Source organism: Ursus americanus, chromosome 28 (genome assembly GCF_024610735.1).
Source record: "Ursus americanus isolate L20-20 chromosome 28, mUrsAme1.1.p, whole genome shotgun sequence".
Lineage (NCBI taxonomy): Eukaryota > Metazoa > Chordata > Mammalia > Carnivora > Ursidae > Ursus > Ursus americanus.
The window spans coordinates 4580186-4599786 of NC_142154.1; the positions used below are offsets into that span (position 1 = coordinate 4580186).

Here is a 19601-nt window from a genome sequence, read left to right on the forward strand (position 1 = left end):
TAAGACAAGGAAGCAAACAACATGTTACAGATTTATACAATGAGAGTTAAAGGCAGGAAGATTCAAGGAACAATGGACTGGGAAACCGAAAAAATCAGTTTCCTTGAATTTGCCATTGCTTATTGGATAAAGGCTAGCAGGATGGATGTGTGTGTATTTTATAACCTGTGGGTACTCTTTACCCTGCTCCCCCACATGACTGAATACGGCTTACGTGCTGAGATAATCTGTTCATTATAATCTATTCATTCAATAATACATGTTCAATTATCGTTGTAACAGTTAAGAGTTTACAAAGGGGTAAGTGGAAGTTACCCTCAGCTTTCTCTTTTAGAAGGAGCATTCCAGGGGAAAACAGAGCAAAGAATAAGCCAAGCTGTATGGTGCACAGACAAAGCAAGCAAGCGAACTCGCATGCTTACTTAGAAGCAGTTGAGAGTGTGAGAAAATGCCTGAGTGGGTGGCCAGATGGGGGAACTTCTGTCCCAGGAATGGAAGCTAGGCAAGGGGAAAGACAGAACAAGCGAGCAAGCGTGAGAGTAAGCTGCTGTGCCGTTACTTGCAGGAGCTTTAGCTGGACTCTGGCTGAACAATGATGACAGCAAGACATCGAGCCCATGGGTGGTAGAGAAGGGAGCTCCGTGAAACCAAATGACATGGGAAAACCAGAATGAAGCCCCAGGCCAGGACCAGTAGAGCAAGAAGAGTAAGGAACGGTAAAGCCCAAGAACAGTTTTCGCCCCAATGCTGTCCACAATTACCTACGAGAAGATCTTGGGCACACTTCATTTATCATGTACAATCAAACTAACATGAAGGATCTCTGAGTCCGTGAACAGGCCAGGCTACGATGGCCGGGCAAATTAACCTAAAACGATGGATTTCTACACAAAACTTCTGAAGTGGACAAGCAGACTCTTTCCCATAAACCTGGCCCTGCCCCCAAGTACACACCTGAGGCCTGCTTGTGGGTCTCAGGGGCCCCAGGGCACAGGTGTTGAGCTGGTCAGCAGCTGGGGCTTCATTTCCCGAAGCACCCGGTACTCTAATCGTCAGCAAAGGGCAGCCCAAAGAGATGCTCTACAGTACAAGAAAGCAGGTGCCCCAGTGGACAATGGACCCAGGCAAAACAGCAAAGCTTTTCGCTTGCCTTCTCCTCCATCTGGTCTTAGCCCCCTCCAGCACACACTCTGCCACAGAGATGTGCTCCTCAAGATACCTGCCCCTTCAGGAGATAGCTCCACGTCACCAGTCAGAGTGGAGAGCCTGTTCCCATCTGGTCTCTGCCCACCTCTCCAGCAACTTCCCAGGGTGCCTTTCATTCTCTGGTGGTTTTCACAGACTTCCTCTGTGTCAGGGCCTGGGCTGTTTCTCCTGACTACAGAATACCTGATACCCCACCCCACTGGCCCCCAACACAGATCTGCCCGAGAACTCCTCCTCCACCTTCTCCATAGGCCTTCTCTGAGTGCTGCGACACCAGTCCCCTGCCCTCCTCCTCCCCCCACTTCCACTATGGCAGCGATTCCCATGGTGGGATGGGATCCTGAGGCTTCTCATCAGCCTATAAGCCTCTCCAAAGTTGGGGTCGTGTCCTTTACCTCTATTTCGGAGACCTAATACATGTGGTTCCCAGGGGGCAGGTAAACTGTCACTACTCATAGGTCCCTCCCAATGGTCCCTTTCAGGACGGTTCTTCAATGCCTCCCCAAACCCCACCTAACACACCTGCCCCTATTTGTCCTGCCCAAGGTGCCCTTCACCCCCAGAGGCAGCTTCTCCTCTCCTCCTCCAGGCCCTTCCACCCCAACCAAAAATCCCACTTTCCAGGAAGAGAATTATATTGCAAACATTCTAACAGGACTCACAGGATGTTAGAGCTGAAGGGGACCTCAGAAATGATCTGGTCCAGTGGCTTCCAAACACACGTCTGCAGACTGCTCCTGGTCTGACTGCAAAAGAACAACATGGGGAGTGACTTTCAAACACAGAACCCCAGGCTCCTACTACGGAATCGAGAGTCCACCAGTCTGGGATGCATCACTGCACTTTTTTTTAAAGCCTCCCCATTGATTCCAGTGCACTGGCCCAGTCCAACCTCTTCATTTTACACATGGAGAACTTGGGCTCAGAAAGGAGAGGGTCAGGAGGACCTGGCTGGCTCAGCTGGTGGAGCATGTGATGCTTGATCTCAGTGTTGTGAGTTCGAGCCCACATTGGGTGTAGGGATTATTTAAAAATAAAACCTTAGGTGGGGTGCCTGGGTGGCACAGCGGTTAAGCGTCTGCCTTCGGCTCAGGGCGTGATCCCGGCGTTGTGGGATCGAGCCCCGCATCAGGCTCCTCTGCTATGAGCCTGCTTCTTCCTCTCCCACTCCCCCTGCTTGTGTTCCCTCTCTTGCTGGCTGATTCTCTCTCTGTCAAATAAATAAAATCTAAATAAATAAATAAATAAATAAGACCTTAGGAAAAAAAGATAGTGAAGGAAGGAAGAAAGAGAAGGAGGGAGAGAGAAAGGAAGACAGGTAGGCAGGTGGGTGGGTGGTTAGCTCAGCCATCAAACATTTACCAGATGCCAAGACATGCCTGGCACTGAGGACGTGAAGGGAAGGCCCAGCCCCTGCTCTCGAGTGCCCCACACACGACCCACTGCAAACACCCGGCAGCCACACATCTGGGTGCCACAGAAGGCTCCTCGAGGGCACTGGCTTCCTATAGGCAAGGAAGGGAAAGGGACTTTCTGTGACTGGGGACACGTTAGTGTACTCCTTTATGCTCACTTTTGATTCCCTTACTCCTCTCAGAACATAACTTTTACTTTTGCTGTAGTTATTTCAGTAAATATTCTCTCTTCTGCTATTTCATAAGCCCCACTATAGGTACTCCCTAAATTACTGAACTGGTATCCCATCAATTCTAGATTTGGGTTTCTACTTGCATAGGCACCTCAAACTTAGTATGTCCAGAGTCTCTAGATTTCCCCCCTATAGCAGGTGACCACTCTGTCCTTCCAGTCGCTTAGGCCAGACTCGGCATACTTGAGTGCTCTCTTGCCTTCATACCCTGATTCCAATCCAAAGCAAATCCTGTCAAGAGCTCCTTCAAAATATCTCCAGATGCAACGATTTCCCACTGCCTCCAACCATCATCATCTCTCCTGGGTCCCCACAAAAGCCTGTCACCCTTGTCTCTGCTGCTCATTCTCAACACAGCAGCCAGAGTGCTGCTCTTAAAACACCCATCAGATCACACCCTTCCTCTCCTCGAACACAGTTCCATCTCCCGCAGGGTGAACTCCAGCCTTCACGCAGGGCAGCCTCCATGGCCTCTGTCCCCCACACCTCTCTGTCACCCAGTTGCCTCCAGGTGGACACAGGCCTCCACGCTTCCCTCAAGCATGCCCCTGCTCAGAGCCTTTGAGTCTACTGTTCCCTCTGCTTGGAATGTCCTTCCTCTCAGATCTCCAGGGGCTCAATCATCACTGCCACCAGCTCTTTACTCAAATATCCCTTCGTCAGGAGCCTTCCAGACCAGTGTACATAACACGCCAATCCCCACCCTCATCATCAATCTCACTCCTTTGCTTGCTTTCTCTTCAAAGCCCTTGCCACCACCTGACATGTTATATAATTGCTCATTCTCCACTGTCTCTGTATAACCTCCAGTGTGTTTATTGAAAGGTAATCCACCATCAGAAAGGGGGAATGAGTTGACAGGCTCACCTGTCCAGAAATAAGATTGCTTAAGGATAGTCACAGATTCCTGAGCAGGTTTATTACTAGTTAAGCAGTTGGCAGGTTTGCAACATAATTTATGTTTCACTTTTTAAAACTTTTTGTAAGCAGAGAGACCCTGAGTGGTGATGGGGCCTTGCCAGTGGGAAGGGGTCTGCCCAAAGTAGCACTTGTCTGTGAGTCCTGGACTCCTGCAGGGCGAAGTTCTATACGGGACTGGTGGAAAGTGCCTACTGGCCAACGTCCCCACGTCAACCGCCTTGAGGGTGGGATCAGTGTGACACCAGCAAAGAGGGAGGGCTATCTCCGAGAACCACAGGGAAGAGCAATGCAAAGAGTAGTCTTCAGTCTTAAGAAAAGGGGCTATAGGGGCACCTGGGTGGCACAGCGGTTAAGCGTCTGCCTTCGGCTCAGGGCGTGATCCCGGCGTTACGGGATCGAGCCCCACATCAGACTCTTCCGCTATGAGCCTGCTTCTTCCTCTCCCACTCCCCCTGCTTGTGTTCCCTCTCTCGCTGGCTGTCTCTATCTCTGTCGAATAAATAAATAAAATCTTAAAAAAAAAAAAAAGAAAAAAAAAGAAAGAAAGAAAGAAAAGGGGCTATAACTCTGAATATACTAAAAACCACTGAAGTGTGTGCTTAAATAGGTGAATTGCATGCCATATGAATTTTATATCAATAAAGCTGTTATTTTTAAAGATAAAAAGAAGAGGGGATAAAAGGGGAGGGAGTTGGGATTAGGCAGCACTGGTCAGCTGACTGAGATGATACACAGGGAAACTAGGTATAGGCAACAAAGTTTAAACAGAGCTGAGAACTGAGACAAAAACTGATACTCTGTAACCAGCACCCCCTTTCCCTTTCCTTACTTGCAAACAGATCTTTGTACTCACTGGGCACTAGATTTTGTTAGAAAGCAACAGAACCCAGAGGCTAAGAAGAAAGAGGGACAGGACTCCTCTTTGTTCACACAGCATCCTCAAGGAGTCCCTCCCATGGAGTTTTGTAAAAGCATCATCTCCTGGTAGTAGGGACGCCCAAATTTAAGCAAGAAGCCGGTAGCCTCAGACTTGCTGGGAACCAAGCCTCTACTCCCTGAACAAAAGGGCCCCTGAAAAGAAAAAGTAGCCATTCCACAGGATTACTTTTTCCCTCATCTCTGGTACCCATGTGTTTGATGGCTCTGTGTGTGTCACCGGTCTCATCTACCACAGGCAAACTACAGGCCCAAAGATTCCAAAATAGAAAGGTTTTCGGGGGGGGGGGGGGGGTAGGGACATGCTGCTATTACTCTTGGGGTATCTCTGTGGTTCCCTTACATCTCTCTCTCTCTCTCTCTCTCACACACACACGCGCGCGCGCACGCGCGTTCTTCCTCATCCCTTCTTCCTCCCTCTTCTCTTTCCCCTCTCCACAGAGACTGGATGGGCTCTTTCACCTGGGCTCTCAGACCTAAAGGCAGTCAGCCTTCTTCAGGAGAGCAAGGCAACAGCCAAGGCAGCTTTTCACCAACCACAGGGTACAGCAACAGATCCCACACCTGGATGTGTCCACATGTGTGCCCAAGGGAATGACAGGAAACAAGGAATCTAAAGAAACACCCCTGGGGTGCCTGGGAGGCTCAGTAGGTTAAGCGTCGGCCTTCAGCTCAGGTCCTGATCCCAGGGTCCTGGGACTGAGTCCTACATAGGGTTCCCTGCTCAGCAGCCGCTTCTCTCTCTCCCTCTGCCTCTGTTGTTCCCCTGCTTGTGCTCGTGCTTGTGCTTGTCAAATAAATGAACAAAACCTTTAGAAAAAAAAAAAAAAAAGAACCACCCCTATGTGCCCTACTACCATCAGACAAAATGAAATATTAAAATTCCTTATCTTTTTAAGACACAAGGTGAAATATTTACAGATAAAATGATATCAGGGTGTCTGGGTGGCTCAGTCGGTTAAGTGTCCAACTCTTGGTTTCAGCTCTGGTCAGGATCCCAGGATCATGATATCGAGTCCAGTGTTGGGCTCCACGGTCAGCATGGAGTCTGCTTGAGATTCTCTCCCTCTCCCTCTGCCCCTCCCCTCACCTGCACTCACTCTCCCTTTCTCAAATAAAATCTTTAAAAATAAATAAATAATAAAAATGATGTGATGTCTGAGATTTGCCTCAAAATGACACAGAGCAGGAGGAAGAGATCAAGGAGGGTGTTCACAAATGAAGATTAGCCATGAATTAATAACTACTGGATGTGGGTAAGGAGCACACGGAGGCTTATCCCATTATTTTCTCTACATGTGTATACTTTAGCACTGTCAGGACCAGATCCGTGGTTGGTGGACTCTGTGAGTCCAACTAGATAATCACCAAGCTCACACCCATTAGGATAGCTATTAGAAAAATAAGTAACAGTAAAAAAACCCCAGAAAATAACAAGTGTTGGTGAAGATGTGGAGAAATCAGAATCCTGTGCACGGCTGGTGGGAACATAACAGGGTGCGGCCACTGTGGGAAACAGAGGGCAGTTCCTAATGAAAATTAACCCTACAACCACCACTAGCAGTGCCACCTCCGGGCACATACCCAAACGAACTGAAAGCAGGGTCTCAAAGAGTCCTTTTCATACACGTGTTCATAGTAGCATTATTCACAATACCCAAAAGGTGAAAGCAACCCAAGTGTCCATCAACAGATGAATGGATGAACAAAATGTGATATAAATAAACAATGGAATATTACTCGGCCTTAAAAAGGCACAAAGTTCCAATACGCGCTACGGCATGGATAAGCCTTGAGGACATTATGCTGAGTGAAATACGCCAGGTGTCAAAGGACAAACACTGTAGATTCCACCTAGGAATCCAGGCACCTGGAGCGGTCAAATGCATAGAGACAGAAAGCGTTAACAGTGGTTACCGGGGATTAAGGGGGAGAGAGGACAGGGAGTTAGTGTTTAATGGGTACAGAGTTTCAGTTTGGGGTGGTGAAAAGATTCTGGATGGTGGCGATGGCTGTACAACTGTGCATGTACTTAATGCCACTGAACAGTACACTTAAAAATGGTTAAAATGGTCAATTTGTTATGTATATTTTGCCACAATTAAAAAAAAGGCATCAAGGAACATAAAGACATCACTTGTGTCTCTCCAAGGCCAGCTCAGGTCAGCCTAGACATCATAGCTCAGAGAGGTTCTCAAAACAAGGGTGTGGTGCAGAGCTACGGAGAAAGGGATAACATCTACCTAGGCCACGGTCTAGTTTCCAAACACCACTGAAGGAAAGAAGAAAAATAAAATGTTTTTTAATAGACCTGAAGGTAAATGTCTAAGTAAGCTGAGGTAATAAGCACAATGATAAAAGTATATGTCAGACCCTGAGAAAAATCTCCAAACATAAATTCAAAGTCCCAGATTCAAGGCCCCAGAACGTCTCCCCCTCCCCGTCATGGTGTGGTGGTTCCAAGCACAGGCTCTACATGGGTTCAAATACCAGCTCTACTACTCGCTAGCCATTTGACCTTACGGAGGTTTCTTCACCTCTGTTTCCCCATATGTAAAATGGGACTGTTGTAGGGATTCAATGAGTTAGTATTTGTAAAGTCCTTACAACACTGACTTCAACATAGCAAACGCACATGTTAAGCATTAGGCCACCAAACTCGGTGGCCAGCGAGCTTTACCTCATAGCTCTCCAGCGTGCCCCAGCAGACTGCTGGATCCCTAATGTCAGGCTGGTGGGAAGCATGCACAGGGGACAGCTCGGGAGGCCTGCTGAAGCCAAGGAGGCAGAGGGGCAGGTAAGCTGGGGAAAGCCACAGGAGGGGAGATGCAGGAAAGGGACAAGCACTGAGCAGGGACAAGAATGGGAGAAGATACAGAAAAGCCGGCAGAACCCATTTTTTAAAACTAGGTGATCCTCACTGTAGCTGAGCACCAGCATCACCTCAGGAACTGTAGAAAACTACTCACTCTTGGTCACAGCGCCCCAAGATTCGGGTTTAATTGGCCAGCGTGGAGAAACTGGTTAATGGCCCATCAAGGTCTGTGTGCCCACAAATGACAGAATGAAAAGCTGCATTTCAAATTCTGCTCACGCTTAGTCTAATTCTGCATTTCCTCATTTGACTTCATTTTTGTCTTAACTTTGAGAGACCAGCATTTAGTTTGGATTCGAAATACAGATAGAGAATATGAATGGAAAAATTTTAAAGGGAAGGGAAGGAAACTCATTATCCCAATTCTACAGAAGAGAAACAGAAAAACTTTTTTCCCCTAACTTTTTCTTCTTACTGGACCATCACATTTCAAAACACAAAAGAAGCAGACACTATGCTGTCCCAATGAGGACAAAAATGAGAGACCCGGGTACCAGGCACGGGAGTGTTTTATATCTGATGTCCTAAGTGAGTTAGTTCTGAGGTGCTCCAGGACGTGCCTGGTTATTTATTCCAGGTTAACCTTAGTTTGTTCCTATAGCCACCGGATTCCTCAGGTTATTCAAACTGTCTCTTGTCCCCAATAACTCGGCTTGGCTGCAGAAAGGGGCTGGCAAACCTCAGTTCTGGGCTTCGATGACCCAAGCTGCCTGCCTCTCCCTGGCCACCCTACCATGCCTGGATTTATAGAAGCTTTACAGCTTATAAAACACGATTCCCGCTTCACAAGGAACTCACCCCAGTGAGGGGCAGAGCCAAGATGAATGCTCAGGCTCCCACCTGCCTCCAAGGACCAAGCTAGGAGTTCCATCAGGGACTCTGAACCGAGAGGTCCGATGGCACACATTTCAGTTTTCCAACACCCTCCTCTTCCCAGGGTGCTACTGGAGATGGCACACATCTTCCTTCAGTCTGCTATGGAGACATTCACTACAGCCCTTGCCATAATTATGATGCACTTAGGGCGTTCTAAGACCAACATCAGTAAACAGTGCCCTAGAACATTGTTCTGATTTAGAGGTTCTTCCAACATCAGAAAGATTAAGAACTGTCAGAGCCAAAGAGACTCTAGGAAACCATTAAATTTAAGCCACTGACTCCACAAGCAAGGAAACGGAGGCCCAGAGAAGTGAGGTAGTCAAATGAGATAAAGCACATAAACATTACTGTGAAAGATGCCTGTTATTCCAGGCAAGGTGACCGGCCCTGCCTTAGGCTTCCCAGAGGGGCTGAATGAAGTCCTTTACTCACAGTTACCCATTCAAACGTCCCCATCAAATACCAGGTACGAGGCTTATTTAATCCTTAGATGAGTGATTCTAGTCCTGGATGTACATTAGGAACAGTCCGGGAGCAATGCTAATGCCTAACCCCTCCGCAGGCCAATTAAATCAGAATCTTTAGGGGTGGGCCCAGGCATTTTTTTAAACCATCACAGGTGACATTTAATTTGGGGCTGAGAACCATGGTCTATAGACCAAAGTGTGGTCCAGGGACCACTGGCCTCAAAAATCACCCAAAAACTTGTTAACAATGCAGACTTCTGGGCCTTCCTGGAAAATGACTACTTAGCAGTGGGGTAAACCTGGGCATCCGAAGCTCTGACAGTTACCTGGTGGTTATGGAACAATGGCACTGGCACTGAATGAGTCCCAGAAATGCACCTGTGCTCCAGGTGGCCCCAGAGGCCTGGATGGCCCAAGCAGCTGGCCCAAAAGAAGCTCCCAGATGATTCAGGCTCCCATGCCCCCTCTGACCCAAGAGCCACTGCAGAAGCCCCTTGGCATGGCCAGCCGCCAAGGCAACCCTTCCAGGAAGGAGACGGAGCTACCAGGGGCTTCCCAACTCATTCGGGTCCCCACCAGGGCTTACAAGCCCCATGGGACCACTCAGGCCTCCTCTCCCATACTTCCCCTGTCTCACTCCGGCACTGGCCACACTGACCTCTTTGCTGTTCCCAAAACTCCTCAAGCTTTTTCTGGCTTCAAGGACTTTGGTGCTTTTCTCTCCACCCTGATGCCTCTTCCCTCAGATATCTGCATGGCCCCCTCTCTCCTGCAGATCTCTGCTTAAATGTCTTTTTATCAATGAGACTTCCCTGACTTCCATATTTAAAATAGAAAATCTGTCTCCCCACCAAACCTCCCTATCCTCCATCTCTGCTTTGTTTTTCTCCATCATACTTTATATTTTGGTTGTTATCTCTAAGCCTACACACACCAGAATATGAGTTCCATGAAGGTAAGATTTTTATTTGATTCCTGTTATTTGATTCCAGGAAACTTCCCAGTGCCTAAAATAGTGCCCGGCACACAGCAAGCACTCAAATACTTATTCTAGGAATGAATACATCAGAAACACCAATCTCAACACATAGCTTATACCAAAAGATCACAAGAAAGAAGCTGATTATACCCAAATCATTGCTCCACTGATCTCATCTTGGTAAAAGTCTTTTTAAAAACAGGCCAGAAGCCTAATGAAACAGAAACCATTTAGAAATAAGTATTTCCAGTCAATTAACCCAATCCAAATGGGTTTGTGAGTCAAAGACAATTTGTTCTGAGAAACAGATAAAACTATGGAGACAGAAAATGAAGTTGAGAGAAGGTGACTGAACAAATGGATTTCAGATACTGTCCTGGTATGTGCATAGGTTCAAAAGAAAACCCAAGAGCACTGACAGCTACTCTCAGACAGGAAACAGTTTTCAGCAGACCAGAAAGAAGAGAAAGGCTCCGATCCTGGGTTACAGTCTGTGAGCACAGGCCCAGTGCAGGATACGACCACATGCTTACCACCAGACCCACCAACCCAGTAAACCTAAGGAGGGCCCTTCCTTTCCCCCTTTCTCCTACTCACACCCCACCTGCCTCCAAAACTCATGGGAAGCCACAGACAATACTTGAGCTCTACAAAGTTGGGAATGCTAGAAGCCTCTGTCGAGGCAGCCACACGGAATCGGGGAGCATCCTGTCACGACCCGGTATCACCGATGTCATCCGTTCCACATCCTTACCCTTGTTGCCTCTCTCCTCCCCACCTCAGTCTCTCTGGGACCGTCATCCTGCGCGTCTCCTGGAGATCAGTCTTCCCCACACACCACTCCAATCAGGTCACTCACTTTTCTCAAAGCCCTAAGTGGTTTCCTATCACCTACCACAGCTCCTCCCACTCTCTGGCCAGGCTTTTGAGAACCTCTACCCTCTAGACCTAGACCAAGTCCACCGATTTTATATTTCCACAGGTGCTTCCTCACCTGCCTCAAAGGCCCAATCACTGCCTTCTTCAACTCGCCAGTAAGAGGTAAGATTGTAGCGACCGGGGGCGCCTGGGTGACACAGCGGTTAAGCGTCTGCCTTCGGCTCAGGGCGTGATACCGGCGCTGCGGGATCGAGCCCCACATCAGGCTCCTCCGCTATGAGCCTGCTTCTCCCTCTCCCACTGCCCCTGCTGTGTTCCTGTCTCTCTGGCTGTCTCTATCTCTGTTGAATAAATAAATAAAATCTTTAATTAAAAAAAAAAAAGACTGTAGCACCGAACACACTGGACCATGTCTCCAATCTCCATTCCTGCCAAGATCGTCCCTGCTCTCCACATCATCCACACCCGTTCTTTCCCCTCCAGCCTTTCCCGCTCCATTGCCACAATACACACACACTGCACTCACACATGCACGTGCGTTCATTCACTCAATGATGGTGAGTGAGCACCTACTATGTGCCAGGTCCCCACCCCCGCAGTGCTGACATTCCACAGGATGGAGAGACACAGTCACAAACAAGCAGATTCAGGACGAGTCACAGAGCTTTCCTCAACAGGAGCTCCTCAACCGAAATCAAAAATGGGAGTGACTATTTTTTTCAATTCTGATGCAAGTGAGAGCAAGCCATGTGAACATGGGGGAAAAGAGGTTTCAAGCAGAGGGAAGAGCAAGTGAAAAGTGCTCGGTGCACTCAAGGAACACAAACTGGAGTAGAGGCGGTCAGAGGAGATGGGGTAGGAAGCAGATAACAAAGGGGCACCTCAAGACTGACGTTTACTCTTTGACAGAAGGTTTCAGGAGGACTTGAGGAGAGGGCTGACACCCTCTGACTTACACTGTCCAAGAATCACTCCCCTCTGCCTATGCATTCCAGCCCTCTATCATGAAGTATAAAATTAAAAGGAAGTTTTCTTCTTGAATGTTCTAAAATTTTCCAAAGTAAGCATATATTAGCTTTTAAATGAAGGGGGGGAAAAAAGCAATCTTCCCAGCCCTTTAAGACTCAGCCCAAATTCCACCTCTGCCTCAAAGCCCGCTGGGCCAGTGCTAGGACCATGCCCGTGCTGCACCCTAGGCCCCAGCAGCCGGACCACCCGGGCGACCCCACAGTCAGCAGGACGTGCCTGCAACAACTAATGTGCATCAAAGTTTCTTCTGCTGCCCTCACGTCTCTCCTGCCCTGCAGGAGTGTGTCCCTTCGGATACTCTTGCCCCCAAGTGCCTGCCTGGGCCCCAGTCTTTCTCTCAGTTGACTTAATTAATTCCTGGTAATTAAAGCTACTATTTGGTGATGAACCGCTAAGAGTCTGACCTCTCCCAGGGGGGTGTAAATATTTTAAAAGGGGAGTCTAAGTGGAAACACAAAAGCCTTAGACTCAGAGAACCGGAGCTAGAATGGTGGAATGATAGGCACTGGGTTCCTATTTTGTGGGTCGCCGGCTACCTTCTCCTAATGGGTTCAGGGGCTTGGAGAAACAGTGGCGCAGGGAGACAAGTGAAGAAATGAAAGATGAGATTACATCATTGCCACAACCTCCTTCCTCCCAAAGGGCTATTCAATCCATTTTGGGTACCAGAGAATGTTCCCCAGAGGTAACCCCAGCCATCTCAGAGGGGTGATCCGTGTGGAAGTAACCACCACCTCAGCAAGAAAAGCCCCCTTAAGACATGTCTGGTCTGGAAGCAAATCGTTCTTTAATTGCTTTCAGTGGGGGGAACTCCTTGAGGGCAAAGTTCATCTCACATGATTCTTTTATGCTCCACAGAGCACCCAGCTCTGGGCTGGGCCCAGGCTAGGCCTTTCATGAGCAACTGTAGATTCCCGATCAATGATGGCCCAGTTGCAAAAAGGCTCCACGGGATTTTAAATACAAGTAAACATTCTAATTAAGAATAACAGTAGAGGGGCGCCTGGGTGGCACAGCAGTTAAGCATCTGCCTTCAGCTCAGGGCGTGATTCCAGCGTTATGGGATCGAGCCTCACATCAGGCTCCTCCGCTATGAGCCTGCTTCTTCCTCTCCCACTCTCCCTGCTTGTGTTCCCTCTCTCGCTGGCTGTCTCTCTCTCTGTCAAATAAATAAATAAAATCTTTAAAAAAAAGAGTAACGGTAGAATTAGTCACACATCTAATATTTTTAAGGGCCTGATGATTTATAGCCTTAGTGAAGTCTCAGCCAGTTCAGCTCGGGTCTGGAGAGTCTGTCCAACAAGGCAAGGCAGCGAGCAGCCCCTGCCCATACAGACCAGAGCCGCGGCAGAGCCAAGCCCCAGAAGACTCTGAACAGCTGCTTGCTGCCCACCCCTGGGCTCCCCGCTCTTCTGAAAATGCCAAACCTCTGCCTCAGATGTGTTTTCAGGCCCTAGAAGAGCCCTGAAAGGCCTGCAGTTACAATGGACACCTGTCTTCAAAACCTCTCTTTCTGGTCGCACTCTGCCCTTTCTTTGGCTGGCTAAGGAACAACTTCAACTTGAGAAGCTGACTCGGCAGATAGGAGTAGGGTGCTGTATACCGCAGCAGACCAGAGCCCACTCCGCTGGCTCCGGCTCGGCTCCAGCTCGCCAAGGGCAGTGTGGGTAAGCTGTTCCTTTGCCCCAAGACTGGATGAAAATGAGGAAGAAGTAGCCACCCCCCTCCCACCTCACACCCAGAATGAGCTGAACTCCCAGGAGGGAAATCCTAGGAATGCATGTGAGGCTTACACACAGGAACCCCTTTCTTTACAGTCTCATGACTCCCAGGTTGTAACACTAAGGCCTCCAGCATCCCCCATGTGGACGGGCAGATGAAGGCCCGGGGCCACGCCCAGAGGAGTGATTTCTTTAAAAGCACTCCTCAAGAAAACACCCACCAATGAAGCGAGAAGCCAAGTCACACCCTTATCGCCCCTCCCAGATGGCGCAGCCCCGGACCTCTGAATTCAGGGACTCGCCCCGTCAGAGGTCCTAGCCTAATTCACCTCGCATCTAACAAAGGCATCTTCCCCTGAGTAACTAAGGAGGGGTGGCCAGCTCCGACATCATGCCTCTTCCATAAGGCCATTTTTCTGGGCAGTTTGAGATTTTGCCTCAGGGCATTCAAATTTATCTCCAAAATGAAAATAGACTAACTGGTTATTTGTTTTTGTAAAGATGATACACAAACCTAGAGAAATTCAAGTGACAGGCAAACACGTAAACAAAAGTAAAAACCACCCAATCCCACCACTCAGAAGGAAGGAGATCTCACAGTAAACTCTGTTCTGCAGAAAGGAGGTGAGTCCATTCTGAATTAAACCTAGAGAGTAGTAGGTCATGATTCTCTGAATAAGCCTGGAGACCTCGTTTTGCAAAAGACCCTTAATGTCACCTCTGAACTAGCCAAAGCATTTTTCTAGGGGGCTCCAATAACTGTGGAACTTTCATCAAAGACACAACAAAGTTATACAGAACCCCTCATCCCCCTACACACACTCTGGTTGCAGGCCGGGAGTTAATTTGTTCAGTGGACACATTCTTTTTTTCACTCAACACTGTGGCAGTCTTTCCACAATCAATCACAAGGATAGATCTCATCAGCCTTTTCATCTCCTGGAGTATGTTAATGACAGAAAAGGGGCCACCATTAACTCTTGATCCAACACCTTCAGAATCTAAAATGGAGAAGGTAAAGGACTTACCCAAAGTCACACAGTGAACAGGACAGCCCAGAAGTGCTGAGAAGTTTGAGGAACAACTCTGTGGGTGACACCAACTTGAAAGGTGTTCATTAACTTTTCTTTGAGTCATAAAAAGGATCCATATGTCATTTCAACACACACATAACACACTTCCCACTTCAAATAAAAGTAAATGGTTGGCTGAAGTGGCACTCTGATCTCCTAAAACATTTCTCAAAATTAATTAGCTAATGGATATCACAATCCTACACTCCTAGAACACTGGACTGGATGCCCAGAAATGGAAACGAATGCAGCTTGTGAGTACATGCGAATTCTCTCCTATTCGGGATATTCCTATTTTTGTAGGAAAAGAAAAAGTTAAAACGAAGTTACATGTAAAGATAGAGCTAGAGATAAAGATCTAATACAAACACTAAATATTAAAATGTTGACAGTAGCTCTAGGTCAGAGGACTTATCGGTTACTTATATTTCCTTTGTATACCTATCTGTGCTCCCTACATTTTCTACATGAATATACTGCTGTAATTCTTTTTAGAGTTTTAAAGGAAAAATAATTAGTCCACGATCTAGGTTGGTCTATTTGGATTTTATTTTTCATTATAGAAAAACAGAGATTCAAAACTCTAGGAGATCCACCACTCTTCCCAGTTTTGCAGAAGCAGAAAGAAGTGTTAAGACAAAGCTCAAATGCCACGACGATTTCAATCCAGTAGGAAAGCTCACCGTGACCAGGCTGAGCAGAGGGCAGGAGTTACTACTTTCTTTTCTGTCTCCAATGTGTAGGGAAGATGAAAATTCTAAACCAATCTCTCCTTCCAGTGCAACCAAAAGCTCCCCGCCCCCTCCATGAGTTCACAGACCTCTGTTCCCTGAACAATTTCCAATACATCTGTCCACAACCACCCGTGAGCTACGAGACTACCCACACCACTTAGAATCTGGATACCAGTTCTGAGGAATCCCCTTTTCCAGTATTTTATTTCTAAAAAAAGGTACTCCTCCTCTTCCTTAAGATTCACAAACTTATGATCCAGCCCACACCATACAGAATCATGCATTTGATCAATTAATAATCGTGGTTGGCCACACTGTATAGAGCTTAAGTAAAGATTATGTTAACAAAAAAGATGAGTTTTCACGGGCCTGAGAAAAACAAACAGGAATTGAGGAGCAAGAGTTTGTTAATATGTCCTAGCCCTGGCCAGAAGGGGGGGGGGGGGATGGCCAGAGGACAGAACATCTGTCATTCTGCAGTTTCATTTCTCATGGCCAGTTAATACCGAGTTTATGCATCAGTCGATTCCAAGTTTGGTTAGTGAGTCAGTCTGCCTGGATCCAATAAGCTCCGAGTGCCCCACAAAACTGAATTTTAGGACTATGAGAACCAGATCCTGAAACATAGTGATCCCGCCAAAAGAAAGCCACCCCCAGGATGACATCTGTCTCCACTAACTCCAAAATCAACCATGGTATGTATCTGATACTCTGATGTATCCAATACTCATCTAATAATACTCTCTGTGGCTTGTAGAATAAAATCCAAACTGACCTGCCTTTTACAGCTCCAACTCCAGCTCAGTTTTCCAGCCTCCTGCCCATACCAACCAAGCCTCTCATGGCTCCATGCTTTCGTACATAGCTCTCTCTACCTAGACTGTCCTTTGCCCAGTCTTACTGGCCTGTAAAACTCCTATTCTTCCTCCAAAGCCCAGTTCAAAAGTCACTTCTGCCCTGAAGTCTTCCCTACTCCCCCCAGCCATTTAGTTCCTACTGCTCCCAAAAGCTCTCTAGCTACAGGTGCGTTAGAGAACTTGTCAAGTACATTGTAGCTCACCCGTTTACACAACTGACCTCCCGTGGACACCCTGCCGTTCTGAAGGGAAGGAACTCATTTTATATTCAAAAGTCCTAGCACAGCGTCAAGAATGAAATGGGTGATCAATGTTGAATGACTGATCACATGGAACACTGGCATTACGTTATTTAGAGAAAAAGGGAGGGCAAAAAGAGTCTCACAAAATCCAAGAATTAAATTATCTACATATTTAATCTCATCCCGTGTGACCATAACATAGCTAAAAGACAGCACGAAAGTTTTAAAAATTTAATGATAGCAACTAACATGTGAGGTAAGTGCTACAATGTCTACGTGGCTTGGTTAATCTGATATGCACAACAGCCCTGTGAGGTAGGTACTTTTATCTGCATTTACCAACCCTATGAGATAGGTACTTTGATCTTTATTTAAGCTGGGAAAAGCTTGAGGCCTTTCCAAATAGGAAACTGAGGCACATAAGAAATAAACTCAAAATCATTCTGTTAGCAAGTGGCAGAAGCAAGATGCAAACTCCAGTAGTCTCGTCCTAGAGCCAGTGGGCTCTGGGATCGTGGAGACCTGGGTCTGAGTCCAGATTATGTTACAAACGTGGTTTTGGATAAGCCATCTATCCCCTCTGGGCTTGTATCTGTAAAAGGGGCAGGACAACTTTCTCTTAAGTTGCAGAGAGGATGAAGTTAAATCTGATGTTTGCAGAAGTCTCTCAAATTGATTCTCCCACCTAGCAGGCACTCCATAAATGCTAATTCATCTTCCTTTCCCTTCCTAAAAGCTGCACAAAATAGACTTTGAGGAAAAGGATCTCTGGAAAAGAGGAAGACTGAGGAAAAGACTGCTCTGAGGCTTTTCGAAGCAGATCAAGTAGTTAGGCCACTCAACACAGAAAGCCTCGCCTTACCTGCTTATCTCAAAGTCCATTCCCCACACAGAGGCCGGAGACCTTTTAAAATGTAAATGTCATCATGTCAATTGCTTGAAGCCCCTCAAAGGTTCCTAATTTCACTGGGGATACAAACCAAAGTTGAGGGAGGGGTAGGAGAGGGAGGCATTCTGTCCCCAAGGTCCCCTGTGATCTAACTCACCTCTCTCTCTACAAACTTATCTCCCCTCTTCCTTTCCCCCTCCAGCCACACAGGCCTCTTTCACTTCCTCCAACTTGCCAAGCTCCGTGCTGCTCCACACATGGTTAACTCTTAACCCTCCTTCAGGTCTCAGCCCAGACGTCACTTCCTCAGGGAAGCCTTTCTGAAGCCCCCAGATCAAATCATGGCCCATCACTCTCAGCACTCTGCCCATCTTTCCAAGCTCGAACTCAGCACAGTTTGAAATGATTAGTTTACCACTTCCTTCAAAGTTTTTTTCAAAAGACACCTTCTTAGAAGGCCTTCCCAGGTCACTTGAATGTAAATTCAACCTCCGCCCAGTATCTCATATCCTCCTTCCCTATCTTCTTTTTCTCCCTAGCATTTAGCCCCTTTTAAGAGGCTACATTTTTCATTATATACTTTATTTTACTGTCTTCCGCCCGCCACACACACCAGATTGAAAGCTCAAGGGCAGTTATTTTTGCTTGCTTTCTTCACAGCATCTAAAACAATGCCTGGCACATATTTGTTGACAAATATTTGGTGTGGAACGAAATTTCCAGATTATTTATTATTGGGCTTTCCCACTATGCTATGAGCTCAAGCTAAAACACGTCTTTCTGGTTTACCACCATCCTCCCAACACCTAGTCCAGGGTCCAGGGCATAATAAGTGCTCAGTAAAAATTTACTGAGTGAATCAAAGCCATGACCATTGGAAAAATGGTCAAATTATGCGTGCTAGCACCATGCTTCCTCCTCTCTTTCAGTGTGCAAGGTACCTGTGAGTTTGAGGAAACAGACCCATGAAATCCCAGCAAGCACCCACCAGGCCAGGCATCTGTCTGTCCACATCCTGTATGCTCAGCCACACCGTACACACCAACAGATGCACCCTACAGGCCCTATATGAACAGAGACCTGAAGGCAGGGGGGCCAACCCTAGGCCTAATACCATCTTACCCCCAAGTCCCATTCTCCTACTGCCAGGCCTATTCTAGGCTAGTCCTGGGTGCCAGACATGCTTCCCTGGGGGGGCCTGTGGATTTATTCCAGTCCAGGACTTTTAATGCCCCCTCTGGCCTACTCAAAGAAACAGAAAGTTAAAAATCCCTGAACAGCTCCCACAATCCTGGGGTTCTCAGGAACAGGCATACCTAAGGTCGTATGGACCCCTCCCCCTCACACACGCTGATCCAAGGCCAGGAGGCCATCTGTCCAGCAGACGCTACCCTGTCCTCTCTCGGGTCACATTGAACCTTCCCCCCCCACACACACCCAGGTTGGCAGGAAGAGCCCCTGCAGAGAGATAATTTCCACCCTAATCAACAGGCCTGGTCACCCCCTGAAGACCCCCAACTCTGGAGCAGGAATACCTGTCTGCTCCCGAAGAAACCTACCCCAGGGTCAGAACTTGGGCGGAGGTGGGGAGAGGGACCGAGGGGCCCCCAAGAGGGTCGATCCCCGAAGTGTCCGCCCCGGGACGGCGCCAGCTCTCGGCGCGGCGGGGGACGGAAGGGCTGACAGGGCGCCCCGGCGGGGTGAAGTGGCACCGTTATCCGCGCCCGAGCAGGGGGCCGCGGGCTGTGGCCGAGGGCGGCCGCCTGTCCCGCGCGGGGAGGACGGCGGCGGCGGGTCGCGGCGGCAGCGGCAGGCGGCCCGTCGGCCGGGGGCGGGGTGGGGTGGCGGCCGGGGCCCGCCAGGCGGCGGTCGGGGGAAGTGGCTGCCGCCTCGCCTCGGGCGGCGCGCAGGGTCCGCCCGGCTGCAGGGCCGCGGCGCGGGCGCAGGCTCGGCCCCGGCTCGGCACGGCCGCGGCTCCGGCCCGCGGACTGGGGCGGCCTCGGCGGCGGCGGCGGCGGCCCCGGCCCGCAGGCTCCCCGCCCCGGCCCGGCCCGCGGGGGGGCGCTTACCTGGCGGCGGCGGCGGCGGCGGCTGCAGGCCCCGGGCTCGGCCGCGCGCGTCCCCAGCGCCGGCTGCGGGAGCCACAACATGGCGACGGCGGTGGCGGGCGGGGCTGCGGCTCCGGGGGCGGAGCGGGGGCGGGAGCCGGCCGGGCGGCGGGACCCGGCTGGGGCCGCGGGCGGGGGGGTGAGGGGGGGCGGGCGGA

The 19601-nt window shown here is 48.8% G+C and overlaps 1 protein-coding gene across 3 annotated transcripts in view; it reads right to left on the reverse strand.

Moving 5' to 3' along the window:
- Positions 1 to 19564, reverse strand: part of ZNF592 (zinc finger protein 592) — a 49702-nt gene extending 30138 nt beyond the window's left edge. Inside the window, exons 1-3 of one of the 3 annotated variants that reach the window (XM_087856620.1) lie at positions 19405 to 19564; positions 17309 to 17350; positions 1869 to 1952 (exon numbers count right to left, since the gene is read on the reverse strand). In XM_087856620.1, coding sequence (XP_087712746.1) covers positions 1869 to 1952; positions 17309 to 17328 — 104 coding nt within the window. In that variant the 5' untranslated portion in view covers positions 17329 to 17350; positions 19405 to 19564. The remainder of the gene's footprint in view (positions 1 to 1868; positions 1953 to 17308; positions 17351 to 19404) is intronic. The other 2 variants (XM_045813014.2, XM_087856619.1) reach the window with 2 other exon arrangements.
- Between the last annotated feature and the right edge of the window lie 37 nt (positions 19565 to 19601).